The sequence below is a fragment of the Copadichromis virginalis genome, linkage group LG23 (genome assembly GCF_057382275.1).
Source record: "Copadichromis virginalis isolate Kocher_CV1m ecotype Utaka linkage group LG23, C_Virginalis_male_GT1.1, whole genome shotgun sequence".
Taxonomy (NCBI): domain Eukaryota; kingdom Metazoa; phylum Chordata; class Actinopteri; order Cichliformes; family Cichlidae; genus Copadichromis; species Copadichromis virginalis.
The window spans coordinates 44,607,963-44,628,528 of NC_140639.1; the positions used below are offsets into that span (position 1 = coordinate 44,607,963).

The window sequence follows — 20,566 nt, forward strand, 5'->3', positions numbered from 1 at the left end:
CTTTGAATTCTTAGAAATGCAATTTCTATTTTGGCGTAGTCATTTAAATCTATTCAAACACAGCAAAGAAAGAATATTAAAGATAAATAAGTGTATTTATTTTACTTTATTATATCTTATTGTGATGAAGGATGTGTGTGGGAGGATGTACGCTGCCTATCTTTAAATTTAAAAATCTGTGTGCTTTGTCTGCTGAAGGCTTCATATATGGCAACATCTTATAACTCTGTGCCCCAGGCAGTGTGTACATACACAGACACATTATTTATCTATATCCATGCTTCACACATGGTTTTATATATGGCTTTCATGTATTTCTTGGTAATCACTTTGGCCCTGCAACACACACACACACACACACACACACACACACACACACACACACACACACACACACACACACACAAAGCCCGCCTGGTCACGTTGGATATACACACAGTGTTGTGATTTACAGATGATCATAACATGGCAGTATAGAGGACTTAGTTATTCGTATTTGTCATGAGTATCTGTGTGTGTTTGTTATGGAAATGAGACCGAGGGGTCACATTATTCAGCAGTAGTTGACATGCAGCCTCCCCAGGTCCATATCAATATCCCCCCACGGACGCAGCAGGAAAAATAAGGCAATTTGTTTCCTAGAATATTAATGACAGTCAGGAAGGACCGAGAGAAACTGATGTTAAGTAAACGCTCTCTGAACCATACAAGGTGTTGTTCTTCATCCTGGGGCAGAGAGGCCTCCAAGGGGAAGATGTTGGTATTGTAATTGAAGGACTGAATTTCAAATTGCTGTGCTTTGGAAAACTGAGCTTTTCCCAGGTTTATTTAAGTAGCATCCAACAATATTCATCTTTTCTATTCTACACCGTTTAAGGCCTGGATTACCCAAACAAAAAAACCCCACACACACAAATCCCACTGTGCTGAAATCAGGTTTTGTGCCACAGATGTTCACAGCTGTCCAAATGCAGTGGTGGTAAATGCATTTAGTTTCTGAACATGTTTTAAAAATGCATCAGCAGTTTGCTCTCTTAGAAACACATTGTTGTTCCATTAATAACAGATAATCCACCGATTTAACCAGTTTCTGTGAAACTGGGCAAAGACTGAAATATCTCCGATGATCCATTTGAAACACATTCGTTGTCCGAAGAAGATGACTCATGACTGGAATTTGACACGTTACAATAAAGTGTTTGTAAACTGTTTAACACATGATACTAGTATGATTTATGAATGCTTTTTAACTCCCTAGTTTCTTATCTAGAAACATTGTCTATCCAAAAATGTTAAAATCTATAAACCACCTTTAAATAGAAATGGTTTTATTTGTCACTCGTTGTGTAATAGGGGACAGTTGTTGCTATTGGATGATCCAGACTTTGTGGCGTATGTAACCCTCTTAAACATTTGCCACCCCATCTTACGCTGATATTCACTTCATTTGGTGATAATGTGGTTTTAGTTGGCGCACTTTTGTGTTGCTGATGGCTACTTTGTTACAGGGATGTCAGAAGAATTGACACTTTTAATGCCAAAATTCTAAAAATGAGATGTTACTTGTTTCTTTTTTCCTTTTTTTTTCCATTTAGTGCTGTAGGTACATACTGTAGGAAACTTATGTGATGAGACTGCAGTTGTTCCAGAGCTGACAGGGGCAACACCTACAAATGGCTATAAGCGCTACTGTACTTTTCACACAAAGGGAAGGAAAAACTTCCAATTTAGTGAAGCACCTAAAAGGCTAGCATCCAGATCTGAATGAATTATCCTTCTGATGTTACCCTAAAATTTCCATGACCATCTTGTTTGGGACAGCTGGTCTGAAATCAGTTTTATTACTTTAGCTAAAATGTTTTCTGTTATAGAAATGCTTAAGCTAAAGTCCCGTAACTAACATTATACCCTGTAGTAGGCTACTCAGCAGCCATCCTAATATTCAATTCAGTTTTATTCAACTAGTTCCAAGGTGCTTTATATTGTAGGGTAAAATCAGAATCAGAATCAGAATACTTTATTGATCCCTGGGGGAAATTATTTATATATTATATAAATATATAAAAAAAAAAAAAAAAAAAAAAAAAAAAAAATATATATATATATATATATATATATATATATATATATATATATATATATATATATATATATATATATATATATATATATATATATATATATATATATATATATAAATAAAACCCTACAATGACACAGAAAATAAAGAAATCCACAACAATCATATGACAGTCCCGCTGAACAAGTGCAGTGGCAACAGTGGGAAGGAAAAACTCCCTTTTAACAGGCAGGAACCTACGGCAGATCCAACCAGTTGGGAAAATATTTCAGTTTCTGCCCTGTTGCTGCTTTTATTTGCCAAAATGACATTTTTATTAAACGTTTAGAAGGTTCTTAATAATGGATCTTTCATTACAATGGATGATGATTTTGATTTCATGTTGACCTTGGTATCAAGAATCGTGTAATTCTTTTGATCCTCGACTGCTAAATTTCTGGTATCAGCACATCCCTACAAATAGCAGAACCCCACTGAGATTTCCTGGTCTCTGCTCACTGTGTACTTGGATTGTAATCAGCATGTTTGTATTCGTAATGTGAACTTGTTAGCATGCTACTGTTAGCATTTAGGTCTACTGAGGTGCACTATATCTTTAAACACATCAAGCAAAGGTACATTTATCTTAATTTTACTTAGGTGGTAGGAAATGCTGCTGTTCCAGGGTAACCAGAACAGGCTTGGTGTAACTGGCTCTTTATTGTGTATCCCTAAAGTGTTTTTAGGTCTTCTTGGGGTGGTCTGTTCTGCTCTGAATTCAAACTGTAGCTTGTCAGCAAATGACTTGACTTTCACCTTCGTCAGCACCCAACAACCATCACCTATAATGGCACCATGTTGGGATACGGCACCCTTTATGGACTTGTTCTAATTAGCTGTTAATTAAATTTTTTATACATAGAACCAGTTTGTTTAGGAAAACTTTTTCTTTTTATATGTAAGAAGTTTTTTCTTAACTTAATAGGATTTTTCCTGCATGCAATGCAAAGGCATCTTGAGCAGATGCTACTTGATTGGATTGGGTCAAGTTAAAGGTTACGGCTTAGCGCCGAGCATCTCGTGATCAATGGAAAGTCATTGCCGAGACTGAAAAACAGTACTTCATTTTGTTGATACTTTGTGTTTGATTGAGTGATGAGCGGAAGCAGCGGGGCGGCCTTCATCAGCATCACTCCCCTGCCTGTGTCAGCCATAAAAAATTAACTCCTGAAAAGCAAATCATCATCATCCCTCCATACATTAAAAGAAGTTGTTCTTCAAAACAAATAAATCGTTCTCGAGGGGAGCTCATCATCACTGAGTATTTGCGTGTGTGTGTGTGTGTGTGTGTGTGTGTGTGTGTGTGTGTGTGTGTGCGTCACGTTATGCTCGGAGACTTCTTCTTTGATTGATGCTGTCAACGAGTTTGGAGAAAGAGACGGAGGCTCGGGAGAGTTGGAGATAAGAGAAAGAGGAAGGAAGATAAAGAAGAGAGAAGGAGCTCGCGAAGCATCCATCAGCCAGCGCAATCAGATTGCTTTCCTGGCGATCTGTCTTTTCTTTTCCCTTCTTTGCATCTGCCAGCCGCTCAATCCCTCATCTCGCAGCTCACGCCAACGCTCATACGTATGCGCGCATGAATACAGTTGACGAATCTCCTTTGCATGGCGTTGGCCAGGTGTCATGAGGATATTGAATCACGGGAGGTTGAGGTGAGAGGCGGCGTCACAGTGTGATGGATGATGCATATCTCTCCGCCTACTCCGTGCGCATTGTTTACACACACACACACACACACACACACACACACACACACACACACACACACACACGGTCTGTTTGGTTATTGTTGTTGTTGTTGTTAATTGACACCCTAAACTCGTCTGTTGTTTTATTTCCTTCCCTCGTTCCATCGCGGTTATTGCTTTTCATTAAGTGGTCATTTCCCTTCGCCGCCGCCATCTAATGAGAGCGTCACGCCGCCACGCGCCCATTTATCAAACCAATCCGTGCAATAGCACAGATCGCAGCGGGCACACACAAACACGCGCTCGCTCCCCTATCTGCCATCATGTCCCTGTCTCAATTAGGATTGTTTGTCATTCTCCTGCCCTCCATCCCCTGTTCATTTGGCCGCCCCCGTCTCTTCCCGTCGTCTCATTGTGTCAGCCGTGTCATTGTGTTTGACAGCTTCTCATTCTCACGTCAGATCTCATTTGAGCGCTAATTTCATACGTGCACACCTCGCCCCGGGCCTCGCCGTGTGTCACGTCCCCCGAACTGGACGAAATGGCCGTCAGAGTTTTTCTCCTTTGTTCACGAAATACAGAAGTCATCGTGTCGCTGCGGAGGCACCAGCCGGTGTGTTATGCACTGTAAGGGGTTCGAGAGTGAATGAGCTGTGAATCCAGCTCTGTTTGCTTTCCTCAGACACACACACACAGTCACACACGCATCTGCATACTTGGCAGAACGAAGCAGGTTGCATCCCCACTCCCGGCAAGATAAATCACATAAAAGCCTTCCTGTGATCACGGCACAGTGGAGATGCTATATAACCTGGCTGTGTGTTTCCAGCTTGTTCATATGCCAGGACTCATATTGTTTATCCTGTCACGCTTGTCTCAAGAAAAGCTTGTTTGTTTCAGATTTGTGTACATATCATGTTTAATATTTTCGAACATTTAGGATGCAGTTTTAACTTTTTTGTTTGTCTTCCAGCTGGTGGCAGTGTTTAACAAACCCCAGCATGTGAGGACGGAGAGCCCCCGAGAGAGCATGTCTAACAGCTCGTCCAGTGCTGCCCCGAGTCCAGAGCCCTTCACCTACTACCCCCACCTGCAGTACCAGGATGAAGACAGAGGAGAGATCGAAGTCAACGAGGCCGTCCTCAAAGCCAGTACGTCCCTACCTGCTGTGTAACTTTTTCGTGTGCACGTGTTAATTATGCAAGTTGAGCCTCAACTCGTGAAAATACACTTTTCCTGACACAGATGTAAGAGAAGAGTCTGCAAAAATCTCTTAAACACCTGAACAACCGAGGCTATACTCAATCAACACATTTTTTTGTGCATGTGAGAAGGGGTGTCATGGTGATACAGCTGTGTATGTGTGTGTAGGTGTGTGACTGCATGTGTGTGTGAGAGAGGGCGAGAGAATCAGAAAGTGCATTTCTGGAACAGATGCAAGCCGAACACAGAAACTTTTTGCCTGTAACTTGATGGCGTGTGAAAACAGATGCAGCGTTGACGCAACCTGCTCTCCTGGCGTCCTCACTTAGCATTCTTTACTTAGTCTGAGCAAAGTGTAAGAACGAGAACCAACTGAGAGCCACCGAGGCAGCAATGCAGCATTAATTTAGAAAAACAAAAAACAACTGCTGAGGATTGAGTTGCATTTTAATTTTAAAAAAACACAATTGGAAAATGCCCATTTACACATCAGCCCTGTTGTTTTTGACACTGAAATTACACTTTGGGATTGGGAGGTCTGTTAAGGTACTTGACTGATAAATGTTATATCATTTTCCTATCGTCCCCTGTTGATTTTGGATATTATTCTGCTTCTAAAATAAGTGAAGTGCTTTGGGGGAAAAAATCCACATCTCACATTATTTAGTTTTGTATTCTGACCAAGTGAACCTGTTGCTGCTATAAGTTAGCCAAGCTATGGCAATGATACCAACTGACAAAGAAGATGTGAAGGTAAAGTCAAAATTAAGTCAATCCACAAGATGTCAAAGCTTGCAGTTCCTCTACTGGCCACTTGAGGCAGGCTCTAAAAGCGAGTCCATCCCTTCAGATTCATTACAAATAGGTTTAGCTTACCTAGTTTTCCCTTTGTGACATCTACACAAGGTTGGTTACTTACCTGATTAAACTTTATCAACTAGTGCATGCATAACAGAAGTTTTGGGTATATAAATGAGATGTTATTGTTGTGAAATAAAAATTATATGATGCTGTTATATGGTGTCTTAAGTACATAAATGCTAAAAACAACTCATCTTAGCAACTGCCTAGCAATAGGCTAGGCAACATAATAACAGCATATTATCTGATCTGGATAAGATCCTTCAGGGGCTTTCTTAGTGACAAGTAGTTTTAACTTTGTCTTAGTGCAACTAAACAGTGAACAAGACAATCCAAATGTATATTTAGATTACACTTTGTGTTGAGCCTGTTTTTTTCCATCATTCATATTTAGTCCTGTTTAATATCATATTTAATTATGGATCCACCATGCTGATCAAGCTAACTCGGCAGTGCTAGGATTAGATGAGACTTCTCCAGCTGTACCCATGTGATCAAAGGTGGTCACATTTGGTTTAAAGAGGTAAAACATTAAGACAGTAGTCTACATACCAGTGCACAACTTCAGTATTATCTTTATATCCAGTCTGTCTTTTATACTTTTAATAACAACACTGTTTAGCATGTATGTTGTTTGATACAAGCTGCTTCACCATGCCTTGTATATATAAGTAAGTGATGACAAATACATGTTAAAAATGAGAAAAGCTGATCAAAGTTGACAGCTGATTTAATTTTTAAAATATTCAAATAATCAGAATGGTGCGAGTAGGAGGATGTGTGGTTACCATAGTGTGAATAAAGCTACTAGAGAATTTTAAATATGCATTGCAAATATACATGCCAACCTGCTGCACAGCTTCTTTTATATTTATTAGTCTCTGTTTTTGGTTTAGCTTTAGTTTTTAGACAGACTGGTTTAGCTCTGTGTGCGAGCAGAGAAGTTTAAATTCCTGTGGCCTTGAGTCACTTGTAGGACTTTTCCTCTGATCTGTCCTGGTCTTGTTATGTACTCCTTCTGTAGGAAATCAGACGGTGGGAATGGCTATGAAAAATGAGTCTTACCAAGGCTGTTAGAAGCTCGGTGACTCGATCAAGGGGGATTGATGCTGTTTGGTGCCGCTCATTCCACAGTCAATCTGATGCACTCATCAGTTTAATATGGAGGATGACAGATTACTATGTTTGTGAAGTGGAGCTGATATAAAAAGTAAACGTCCTTGCAGTCAGAAAATAAAGTATAGAAGTTACTGGGTCTACAGAGGGGAAACGGCATAAGAAGAGTATTCAGTCAGAAGCCTGAGGGAGCCTCTGGTGAAATATCTGCTCTGTCTGGGCTGTAGGCTGCTCCGGCTATAGATACATTTTACTGTAAATAATCGGAGCAGAATTTTTCCCTCATTCTTTTCCATTCCTGGGCCTTGGATTGATTAATTTTTGAGTGCCAAGTGAAAGATGAAAAGCAAGATAAAAGAGCCTTGATGTGATTTAATAAGGGTCTGTCTAATCACTGGGTCACCCTGCAACCCCTTTCATTCTCCTCCCTCCATCTGTTAACCGTAGAGGAACAGTGTGATACCCCCACGCATACAACTGGCCTTTGCTAGCCCTCTCTGTGTGCCCACTTTCACCCATGCCCCATCATCTGCCTTCTCGCCTCTCGACCCACTCATTTTTTCCCTTTTCTGCTATTCAGCTTCAACCACCTGCCATCTAGCTCCACAGCCGAGGCCCTAGACCTTGACCCCCCTCACCCCCAGGAAATCTTTTCTCTCACCCTCCCATCCAACCCCGCTTTCCCTGTGTCTGCATGGCTTCCAGCTCTAACTAGATTAGCACTGTAGCCTGTTAGCATGCCCAGGGTCCAGCCAAGCATGAATGGACTAATTCCAGCCAACCCCCCCTCTCCAAACCCGATATGCCTATTCCACCCTGTCTTTAACCCAGTGGGACCTCTTCCTGCTCCCACCCCGCAACCTGCTCTCCAGCCCTGCTGAACCTTGACTAACTTAGTTATGATGTGACCCTGTGACGCCCCTCATAGGGAGCCAGACGCAATAAAGGACACTTTTGTCATCCGGACATGCACGCGCGCACACAATGACACAAAAGAATCTGCATGCAAGTTAACCAACCAATCGCACCCAAAGCGCCCATATATCTACTGCCGGGAAAGTCTTACGGGAGTGTGTCTGTGTGTGTTTGCTGTCCTTCTTGCTGTAACGAGTTTGGTTGTTAACTGGGTGTTACATCATATCTTGCTCTGGAGTAACATCATGTCTGGAGACAAGGACAAAGCGATGGGTTGTAAACAGTCAGACCTGATAGAGAGAGGTTTAATTCACAGGATCGCATAGGCTCAGGTTATGCAGCCTATGAAATACATGCTTGCGCAGGTTGTTAAAATTAGCCCTAGGAATCGATTGACCCATTTCTCTTATTTAAACCAGAACACAGAGATATCATAGACATACTGCAGGAATCAATATGAAGAATAGCAAATGAAGTGTCAAAAGTAATGTTGTTAATTGATTGTGCATCAGTGCTTAAAGTGCAAGCAAAGATTCAGGGTGGTTTTTAATGCTGCAGATTTATCAAAAGATAAAGAAATATAGGAGTAGGAAAGCGAGCATTGGTCTACAGTAATCTCATAAAAATAGAGGAACAGTGATGGCAGAAAATCTTTTCTTCTTATATAAAATAATAGAAAAAATAGGACTTACAAAGCCCATGAAAACCACTTTTCAAATGCACAATGGCAATAAAAGGCTATTCTGTTCTATTCTATTCTACTTTATGAAATAAGTATTTGCTATTCTAATTGGAGCCTGACAGATTGATGGGGCTGATATATTGGTTGATATTAGCTATTTGCCAATATTTTGGTGCTGTCATTTCTAATGGCTAATATATTAATATATTATAGTATAAAAATTGTATTGCATTGATTCAAGATGGTTCGGTCTGACATCCTGATCAGTGCAAAGTAAACAGAGTGAATTGACACAGGCTATAAAATTCATATGAGAAATAATGTTAATACCCTGAAATGAGAGGTGGGTGGCTGACTTCCCCCAGTTGTTGGGTGTGATTTGGGTAATTGGCATTCGGTCTCAGTGATTGAAACTGATCATTCAATGAGTCTATGCTAGGCTTTTTCTAAGCCTTTACCCTCTTTTTTTATTTTTTATTTTGGTAAAATAAATCAAGCGTAGAATCGTAGAAGAGCTTCATATGGTTCAGCAGTGGTTACAGATGGCAGGATGGTCCCTTGATGGCGAGACAGAGAAGGAGAGAGAGCAGTGGGTTCAGACATTAGCAGCACCGGAGCCAGCAGCTATGGTCTTCCATCGTGCTAATGTCTACTTCTGGAGGGGAAAGGCCCTCCACCTCGACAGTGCAAATGCGCTTTGAGAATTTGTTTTGCTCTCCATTTTTCTCTGGCTTGGGAACATTGAGCTGGTCCTGCCGTTCATGCCCTCTCCTCAGACCCTCCCTGATGGCTGTAAATGGCTTTAATTCCTAAACAAGTAATGCAATACTTTTATTAAACCCCTTGAGTTAAAGCTGAACATTGTGCTTTTCACTTCACTCGTTTGATTTAAATCCACTGTGGTTGTTTTTGTCTAAAGGCTTCGAGACCTCACTGTGTGTAAACACTTTAACTCGATTATCTTAGTCAAACTACAAGTGAGAACATTAGCTGATAGCGGTGTTCCTGTCTCATGTACCGACCTTTCATCTTTCTATTATCCAAGAATGTTCATAGTTAACTGATGTAGAGAGCCTCACAGCTGTGGGATAATAACATGTATCATGCAGGCTACAACACATCCTAAAGCATTTACCAACAAGTCATTGAAACGAGAGTTAGTAGGAAAATTAAGTTACCCCAAACCATGTGAATGCTTTAATCACAGAGTTACTTAAATCTTATTATTCACAATAATCTGATTATAAGAAAGCGTGTAATCGCGCTGAATGCTGGTGGACAGAACAAGAAGTAATTCAGTAATCAGTCAGGCATCAAAGTGTTTGTGTGTCAGGTTGGGCCAGTTGTTTGAACAGGGTGATTGGACTTCACGCTGCCCCAGTGGGGTGATTAGACCCGCATTGATCTGCTGCTACACTGACACACACGCGCACACACTTCTAGGAAAAGAGTCCTTATCGCATCATCCCATGAGCAGCCTGAGCTGGGCTGCTCTATCGATTGCCAGCAAAACAAGACCACACAGGCCTGTGGCATGAAAACACACACACTCACGGATATAAATGTGCACACGAGCAAAGCGCTGTCCATAATAATAAATGTCCGTATAGCAGACGCATGCTTGCACATACAAACACAACGGCAAACAAAGGCACACAGTCATAAACACAGTCAGTCAGAAACATGATGCATCCTTGTTTTCATCTTGCCCTGGAAGTGAACTAGCAGCATTGCAGAACTTTTAGAACTGAAAACAAGAGGAAATTCTTAAAATAAACCTCTGTGTTCCCAGAATTGCATAAGCAGCCTAGTTAGGCACAGAGCTGCAGATGGAGAGTCTGAGGCAGATAAACACAGAGCTGGCAGAGTTTACAAGTTTCTCTTCAGCTCTCTCCAGTTACACAAACCTCAATGGAAAGATAAAGGGAAGAACATAAGTTGGGTGCGTTTCAGCACGCTACCGTTTTCTGGCCTTGAAGTGGGAGCTGAGATGAGTTTCATGGGTGGGATCTGTTTTGAAGTTGGAGGTTACCTTGTGGTTGTGGGTGCACGGTCCTGTCGAATTAGCGAAGCTAAAATAAAACGTTCTATGTTTTTAGTTCTGCCACCTGGCTTCTCGAAATAGACTCCATACTAAATTCAGAAAATGTGTGTGTTCTTAAAATACATAAAAAATTCTGTTCACTTTGCCAAAAGGGCAAGAATGATACTCACTTCCTGTCCTGAGGGCACCATATGTCAGGCTGCTGTATTTAGACGTATTTTTAGTCTGTTTCCAAAGCCTCCTCAGTTTGTTTAAATATTATTTTTATAGCATATGCCAGGCCTGGGGTGCTTTTGCTTCACTCATGTATGGCACAAACGGAGATCTATGGTTAATTTATCTTGTTATACTTATGTCTTATACTGCTGTATATCGTCAGATGGCAAAAACTGGTTGTTTCTAAACACCTAAAAATGGAGCGACATGGACATGTAGCAATTATGTATACATTTTTAGATTTATTTGTATTCTTTGCAAGCTATATAGAAACCTGTTTAGTCTGAAATACAATATAAAGTGCTCTGTAAACCTACAGTTACCAGATGCCAACTATTAGCTATAACGCTAATAGCTTAAAAAGCTTTTCCTGCTTCAGTGCAGCTAGCTAACAATAAAGAACTGCTTACTGATTAAGAAACAGAGTGAAAGTGAACTGTATATACTTGTTAACATAAAATTCAGTGTTGGAGCCAGGATTGGTACAAAAGTGATCCCCTTAGACTGTTTTTTTTTTTTGTTTTAATTTTCTTTATTTTCCCCTGAGCTAGTTCTGTCACGAGTTAGCTAACATAAGCTAATGTGAGTCTGCTAGCAACAACCAACCCAGTGACATTGCATTCTTTACTGGCACAAGAGGGCACTACACACGCTCTCAAACCTTTAACTTCAAACACTTATTTATTAAATCCATTTTCACCGACAGTTTTCAAATCTATGACAGTTTTATAGAGCACGGTGTAAATTATGGTGTAAATTATGGTGTAAATTACCTTCTATACATTTGATGTGTCATGTCGACCTTAAGGACTTCATTTCCAGTTCTTCACTCTGTATTTAGTGGTGACTCAAAGAAAAGTCTGTAATTTACACAAATGTTGGTGACCGTTAAGTTATGTGCCAAATCAAAATAATTTGGCTATAGAATCTTTATTTTAAAAGCACATAGATGTTAATAAATGCTCATCATAGATGTTAATAATCACTGTATATGTGACGATGTTCATACAAAACCCAGCCGCTAAGGAGGAGATGGGATATATACAGACATATATGCATACATGCACTATAATCATTAAAGATTTAATCAAAGTCCTCAAACAGTTTGGTCAGCTCCTACCTTTTGACTCGTTAATATGTATCTTAATAAATTATTCCTCAATTTGTGTAACCTAAATTATTCTAATGACTCAGTTTAGATGTGATTCTGATTTCAGGGTTTCCACTAATGTATTACAAGCCTGTCAGATCAAAGTTGGGCCTAGGGATTGGCGAATCTTCTTATGTAACATACATTTTATAACATGTTTCTAGATATAAGCTTCAAGTTAACTAATGAATGTTCTTAATGCATGGCCAATATTTTGTTTAAAGCAGGGATTGTTCAACACTGGTTTGTTTACATGCAGACTGCAATTGGCAATAGGAGCTCCAGATGTGCCTGTTCAGTTAGTGGAAGTTGAATGTGGTCATTGCTGCTGCTAAGTTGGGTATTTTTCAGTGTACTAGCTCAATATTAAAGACCCTATTAGCAGAACAGCCAGCTTTGATTAACAACTCCTCTGAGAGAGTCTTGTTTATGACCGTTCAAATAGTGACTGACCCGAGAGAGTCACAACTGTCACTCTCATCAATATTCCCGCCCCTTAGTGACACCGCTTGACCGTCCAGGGGTCACTGCAGGTCAGAGTTCAATGCTAATGAGCCTTAGGTTCCTTCACATTGCTGTGCCAAGCTCTGGGACTCTAAGTGCTTGGAGGATTGATAGAGGCAGATTTGACTCCAATAGATAAACGGAGGAGGATTTATGGGGCTGACCACTGGGCAGTGGAGCCTGACTATGACCATGGAGCAGCCTTGGTCACTTTACAAAGTCGCATCATTGACATTGAAGCAAAGTATGTGTGTGGGAGGGGGAGGCTCTTGACTGAGGTTTCACAATGATGCACCTTACTTCTCAAGCTCATTTTAGAAAATCAATTATAGCCATTTGGAAAATGGGTTAATCACTCAGTGTGTCTAATCTCAGGATCCGTCTGTTATGAACATGATGTCATGTATTTTGGCACTTAAAGAACCTGTCTGTCTGTGCAGTTTGTTCCAGCGTTTTGCAGTTCATCATTCAGTAGGACTACATGTGAGTCATTACCTGCATTCACTTTCCATAAATCTAATGACAGGTTTTTACTGCATTCGATAAATGGCCCCTCTGAGCTTGGAGACCTTTACAAATGCATATGCTGATCTGGAAATGTTTAAACAGTAAACATGCCTTCTGTGGTTAAATGGACGGAACAGGGATGCACTAATCAATGCTCGTATAAAATGTAGCAAATAAATATAGCTGTATACGTTTTTAGAATTTATATTAGTAAGATAATGCATACAAATGGAGCAAGATAAATAAAAATGCTTTAGTTGTTCATCGAATTTATTTGCATCTAATTTAGACCAAAATACCCCAAAGGTGGAACTGAAACTCAATTTTTGAGGCTGTATCAGTTATAAGTGGGGTCTCTGTCTGCGAGTTAAATTAGCTCATATGTCAGTGAAAACATGGCACTTTCATGTTGTATTCACTTTCCTAAAAGCAATGTAGTACTATATTCGTTTGTCCCTTTTATAAGTCTAAACTGACTTGGCAAACTTGTTGCTTTTTGATGTTAAGAACCGTAGGTCTCAGTCATACAGGCCTAGAGATGGATCAGTGGATCAGTCGGAGGAAGGGAAAATTGTTGATTCTTCAACGTGTTGGCAAGTGGTTGCTTGAGATTTCTGGCTTTTGCAATGTGAAATAAATTGCAAAGATAGTGCAAGGCTGAAAACCTAATTGTGATTGGTTTGGTTGCGAACAGATTGCTGCAGTTGCCTGCAGTTTGCATGGAAGATGCCAACTTGTTTGCAAACACTTGCCAACTACTTACTAAACAGATTTTCCCTGCACCATCATATGCATCTTTGCCACCAACCGTGAGTGACTTCCAGAAACCATTTGCCAACTGGTCAGAGACTTGTGGTTGTCAGGGTATCGTTGACCAGTTTCTAGGCCACTGAACTGCTTTTGAGGTCATTGTATATTCATCCCACGCAGTGAATGTAACTGTAGCAGCCATTGCATTAGTGCTGTGTGCGTCATACTTGTCTCTGTGTCTTTACAGCTCAACCTCCACCTCTTAAGTTTACAAGGAACTTCCATTCATTTCTGATTTATTCCTCCTGACCCCTCTCCATGTTTTCTTATCTTCACAAAGCTGGTGCTGATTTTTGGTTCCTGTTGAAACTTCTCAACCTGCACTATTGACATTTCTTCCCCTCATTACCTCCATCAGACAGATTTATGTCTGAGATGCACAGAGTTGCACGTTTGCAGAGAGTTGCTGTTTCTAAAATTCACTTTGTGTTCAGTTTGAATACACTTTCACTAAAGGAGTTGTTTTTTTTTTTCTTAAATGATGAGAAGTTTGTGCAGATAGCGTGACCCAGTTTAGACGCACACAAAATTAACAAATAGCAAGAAACAGACAAATAAAGAGAAGCGTTGATGCCGTTTGATGCGAGCTCCGAGAGATAGCGTTTTTTTTTTTCCTCTGGATGTTTCTCTGTTAAATCAAAGCACATTTCATTATCGCAAATCATTCGGTTTCCTGTGTAGTTTAAACATTTCTACACAAAGTCTGCTTTTTGAAATTGGACCACATACATTCTGCTTTTTCCTCAACAAAGCAGGAAAAAAAGAAACTGAATGTAAGAGGGAAAAACAGGAAAACTTGAGTGCTAATTAAAAGAAACCAACATTTTTGAAGCTTTTCCTACTTTTCGTTCGGAACGTCTTGCTTAAATCCCATCACGTCGGTGGTAGCGAGTCAGCGTTGAGTCTTTTTTTGACATTCAGCGTTAGCAGAGGTAGAAGGAATGTGTCAGACAGAGAGTCAGCAGAGAATAGCTGATAGTTTAGGATAAGTAATAAAAATGAATTAATAAAGATGAACACAAACTCAGATTATTGAACGTGTGGATGAGTGTGTTTGAGCCTGAAAGAATATTTGTTTGTGTGTCTAGGACAATTGGAGTGATCGTTTTTCATCTGTCTACACACACACACACACACACACACACACACACACACACACACACACACACACACACACACACACACACACACACACACACCCCGACCTCTGCCAGTTCCTTCTTTCCTTCTCTATTCTGACCACGTTAGACCAGGACCCTGTCGTTGACCCTCCAAAGAGAGATTGATTACATGAAAGGAGAGAATTTTGTTTGCCTTCCCTCTCCAGGTTTTCACCCTGCTCTTTCTCTGTCACCATCTCTTGGCTCTCTCCTCAGCTTTTCCCCCCCTTCTTTCTGTTTACTTCACACTCTGCCTTTTTATTTTCCCCTTGACTTTATTTTCTCCTCTGTCGAGTTGCATTTGGAAACACTCCACCGTGGGTTTTACCTCCACAAATACCCGTCTGCTCCCTTTGGGGTGGATTTTAAACGCAAGAGGCAGCACAAAAGTCCAAATTAGTTTCTTTCGAATTGTTTTATTGTGGAATCAGACCCACTGTTGTTTCCCTCTCCCTTTCTCTGGGCTGAGGGGTTGCAGCGAGTGTGCGCATGGGAGTGTTGAGGCAACAGCTGGTCATATGTAAATGCTCTCTGCGGGTGGGTGTGAGACTTGGGCATCTTGCTGGGGTGGCTGCGTGTCCACCCTCAGGGTCTATGAGTCATTCTAAAATAAATGGGAACCCTTGAAAAGAGATCAGTGTTTTTTGTCTGGTCGTGTTTTCCAAACACTTTGTCTTTCTCATCATTTCCCGTGTCGTTTCTCTTCGCATATACATTAGCCGTGCTCAATCAGGAGTCATTTTCTCTTTGTTTTCTTTCAAAATATCTTCTTTGGGTGTCACGAGATGCTTTCAAATGAATTTTTATTCATTTCGGTTGTGCCAGCGCCTCAGGGGCCTGTCTAACCATCACAGTTTTTCTGTCTAGAAACGATGGAGGCCAAATGTTTAGCGAGGAAGACAAAAGCCAACTCTGTTTCCATTTTCTTTTCCTCCTCTGGTCTTCTGATTTCATCTCTTCTCATCACCCACAGTGGGTTTGGAGTTGAGAGAGCTAATATAATATTGATTCTTTTCAACAGCGTACCACACGAAAGACAAACACAGATGGAGCCGACGGCATCCTCTCATTATCTTTGTCTCTAACGCCCATGTCTCTCATCACAGATACACCTCTACTGGTGAGGAGCAGCAGCGACTCTGCATTGGCCCCGCCCCTTGAGACGACAGCCACACCTCCACCTGATAAGCAAAGCAACGGATCTCTTGAACCGGTGAGTTACACAGGAAATAACTTCAAAATTAGATTTTTTTTGTTTCTCAGTGAAACTGATGTGTGCCGTTACCTTTGGCCAACTAAACGTGATGAGAAAATAGGCTGTTAGATATTCCGATTATTTATATTAGGTATTCTTGTCTTCCTCATTTCATTGCTTTCTAAAAGGAGCAATAAAAGAGCTCCATCAGAAATTCAATGTTCACTCTCCATTGATTAAACTCCTGCAGGGTAAAACTAGTTTTTCAGTGAAAGCAAGAGAACAGTAAATAAATATGAGAGATGAACATATTGTATTTCCAGTTGCATATTTGGTCTCTGCCTTTCACTCACTGAAGACAAATGGAGAAACCTCTTGAATATCCCTCTTGTGGTCCAGCTTTCTGCCCCAGGCATTACTTTGAAAGGATCGGCTTTTCAAGCGCTCGGCCTCTTTTCGAAACGGGCCGCCATTAAGGCCGACTTTTTTGTCCTCCGTGGGTTATTGAATGTGCGTGGAGGACTAGATCGAGGTGAGGTCACACTTGTATGTGTGTGTCAGGAAAACTCAGGTAGCGAGAGGGAGGGAGGAGAAGGAGCCCTGCTGTTTACTCCTGCTGTGTTCAACTCAGCGGTGACTAAGCAGAACACAGGCATCAGTGGGCATCGTGTAAACACAATGACAGAGCCCGTATTTTCTGTCCAAGAAATGTCGGGCCTCGTGTGCTTCAAACAGCACGCCTGGACCAAAATGAACAGGCTCATTATAGATGATTTAAAGTGTCCTTAGAACTGTTTACATAAATCCACATGTCTTTGCTGCATGACAGATGAATCCCTGCTTTCGACTGCTGCAGTCTTATTTAAACCCAGACAAAAACAAGGCCTGTAAAGATGTTGTTTTTAAAATGTGACTCTTTTTAACAGTGTTTCTTTATGTTGCTTTGTCATTTAAAGCCACACCAGTGGCTTGGCTCTATGGACAGCAATGGCTGTAGGCTCTTTTCCTACCAGGAAGTCACATTTTGCCTTTTTGTAAGAAGCTGCAACCTTACAGAGAGGGTCTTTTTTTTTTTTTTTTTTTTTTTTTTTTTTTGTTGGGTATGCAGTAATATCAGATACAGGAAGAAAACAGTCTGGTCTGACAGAGCATATAAGTGTGCATGGAGTCCTGTGAGAATGAGTTTTTACTGTGTACTCCCTTAAAACATAAGTACACTCTTACCGCTTCCATAGGAATTAATAGGTTACGTAATCAAATGATCATCAGCCAGTGTGAACACCTCTATAAAATAAAAGTTTTGGTAGTTAGTTGGTTGTGAGAATTCAGATGGGTGTTAACATAGTGCCACAATCTCCTAACAGCAATTTCACACCAAGGTCAGACGGTGCAATGCTCAGAGCCATTACAAAAAACCTGAGACCAAACCACATGACTTCTGAAACAATGTTCTTTGTCCAGATGAGACCGAATTTGAGATGCTTGGGTATAATGAGCAAGACCACGTTTGTCCAGAAGTAAAAAAAACAAACAAACACTATGCCAGGGGGGCCGATAGGGCATTGACAGGGAAAAGGGGGCACAAAGACATACTTTTCTTTCTTATTCTCATTTAAAATGTCTAGCTTTCAATAAATAATTATCTGACAGCCAAAGTTTTAATTTGATGCAAAATGAATAGAAGTCCATTACTGTATTACTTACTAGGGTGGGTGGGTGGGTGGGTGTGTGTGTGTGTGTGTGTGTGTATATATAGATAGATAGATAGATAGATAGCAAGCAGCTGGATAGCGTAGTGGTTAAACTACACGCCTTTGGAACAGAGGATCGCAAGTTCGATTCCTGCCTGGGGCGTCTGTATCCAGTAAGGGTCCTAAGGCTAGACCCCCTATGCTAAGCAAGCCTACCGCAGACATGAGCGAGACAGATAAATATGAAGGCATGCCGGCTCGGACGTCGCCCGGATCAACAAGGTCCGCGTCAGGTGTTGAGGAACCAGGGCACCCTGACGAAAAGTGGGCTACTGGAACAAGAAGGCATCGGTGGGCAAGGGACGAAAACAGGGCGTTGTTGGATGCTTGGCTACAAGTTGAACAGCCACAAGGGGCAGTACCCTCCATGGAGAAGGAGGCTAGAGGGCAAGATCAAAGTAGCACGGAGGGAGGTTAGCCAACTAACGGAGTTGCAGAAAGGTGCGACAAATAAGGTGCCTAAGAAATACAGCAAGCTGTCCATACCTGAGGCCTTGGAAACTGCCAAGCAAAGACTCACAGCTTGAGGAGGTACACCAGAGAGATAGAAGGCAGGAGAATAAACCAGCTGTTCTCCACAGAACCAGCAAAGGTGTACTCTCAGTGGCAAGGGAACAATAAGAGAACAGCACCACCAAGGCTGGAGACAGAACAATACTGGAAGAGCATATGGGAGAAGGATGCAACCCATAACGGCTCAGTGGCTAGAGGATCTGAGGGCAGACCACAGCGACCTCCCTGAACAGGGTCCAGTAACCATCACAGTGGCAGATATCCAAGAAAGGGTCTCCAGTATGAAGAGTTGGACAGCACCAGGGCCCGACATGGTTCACACCTACTGGCTGAAGAAGCTGACTGCACTCCACGAGCGTCTGGCAGCACAAATGAACCAGCTGCTAGTTAACGAAAGACACCCGGAATGGCTAACTGAAGGCCGGACGGTCCTGATCCCCAAGGACCCCAAGAAGGGACCGGTCCCCTCCAACTACCGACCAATAACCTGCCTCAGTACTACATGGAAGCTCCTGTCAGGTATCATATCGGCTAAGATGAACAGGCACATGGGTCAATACATGAGCGGGACACAGAAAGGAATTGGCAAGAATACCAGAGGTGCAAAACACCAGCTACTGGTAGACAGAACAATCAGCCGAGACTGCAAGACCAGACTGACCAACCTGTGCACTGCCTGGATTGATTACAAGAAGGCCTATGACTCAATGCCCCACAGCTGGATACTGGAATGCCTAGAATTGTACAAGATCAATGGGACCCTAAGAGCCTTCATCAGGAACTCAATGGGGATGTGGCGTACAACACTAGAGGCCAACTCCAAGCCCATAGCACAAGTTACCATCAAGTGCGGGATCTACCAAGGAGATGCTCTGTCCCCACTGCTGTTCTGCATAGGCCTGAACCCCCTCAGTGAGATCATTAACAAGACTGGCTACGGATACCGACTACGGAACGGAGCAGTTGTCAGCCACCTCCTGTACATGGATGACATCAAGCTGTATGCCAAGAGTGAACGAGACATCGATTCACTGATCCACACTACCAGGCTATACAGCAATGACATTGGAATGTCGTTCGGACTGGAGAAGTGTAGTCGGATGGTAACAAAGAGAGGGAAGGTAGTCAGAACTGAGGGGATTGAACTACCAGAAGGCAACATTGCAGACATAGAGGACAGTTACAAGTACCTGGGGATCCCGCAGGCAAATGGGAACCATGAAGAGGCCGCTAGAAAGGCTGCAACCACCAAGTACCTGCAGAGGGTCAGGCAAGTCCTGAGGAGTCAGCTGAATGGTAAGAACAAGATCCAGGCCATCAACACATACGCCCTGCCCGTGATCAGATACCCTGCTGGGGTAATAAGCTGGCCAAAGGAGGAGATAGAAACCACTGACATAAAGACAAGAAAGCTCCTTACCATGCATGGAGGGTTTCACCCCAAGTCCAGCACCCTGAGGCTGTACGATAAGCGGAAGGAAGGGGGCCGGGGACTGGTGAGTGTCAGCACCACAGTCCAGGATGAGACAAGGAACATCCAAGAATACATTGGGAAGATGGCCCCAACTGACCGAGTGCTCAGTGAATACCTCAGGCAGCAGAAACCCAAGAAAGAGGAGGGAGACGAGGAACCATCATGGAAGGACAGGCCCCTGCACGGTATGTACCACCGGCAGATAGAGGAGGTGGCTGATATCCAGAAATCCTACTAGTGGCTGGAAAAAGCTGGACTGAAAGACAGCACAGAGGCACTAATCATGGCAGCACAAGAACAAGCTCTGAGCACAAGATCCATAGAGGCTGGGGTCTATCACACCAGGCAAGACCCCAGGTGCAGGCTGTGTAAAGATGCCCCAGAGACAATCCAGCACATAACAGCAGGGTGCAAGATGCTAGCAGGCAAGGCATACATGGAACGCCATAACCAAGTGGCCGGCATAGTGTACAGGAACATCTGTGCTGAGTACAACCTGGAAGTCCCGAGGTCAAAATGGGAGATGCCCCCAAGGGTGGTGGAGAATGACCGAGCTAAGATCCTGTGGGACTTCCAGATACAGACGGACAAAATGGTGGTGGCTAACCAACCGGACATAGTGGTGGTAGACAAACAGAAGAAGGCGGCCGTAGTGATC

The 20,566-nt window shown here is 42.1% G+C and overlaps 1 protein-coding gene across 1 annotated transcript in view; it reads left to right on the top strand.

Annotated features, from left to right (window-relative positions):
- Positions 1-20,566, top strand: part of pard3ba (par-3 family cell polarity regulator beta a) — a 210,138-nt gene that overhangs the window by 31,793 nt on the left and 157,779 nt on the right. The window contains exons 3-4 of the mRNA XM_085449975.1: positions 4,781-4,958; positions 16,082-16,188. Of these exons, the coding sequence (XP_085306101.1) occupies positions 4,781-4,958; positions 16,082-16,188 (285 nt within the window). The remainder of the gene's footprint in view (positions 1-4,780; positions 4,959-16,081; positions 16,189-20,566) is intronic.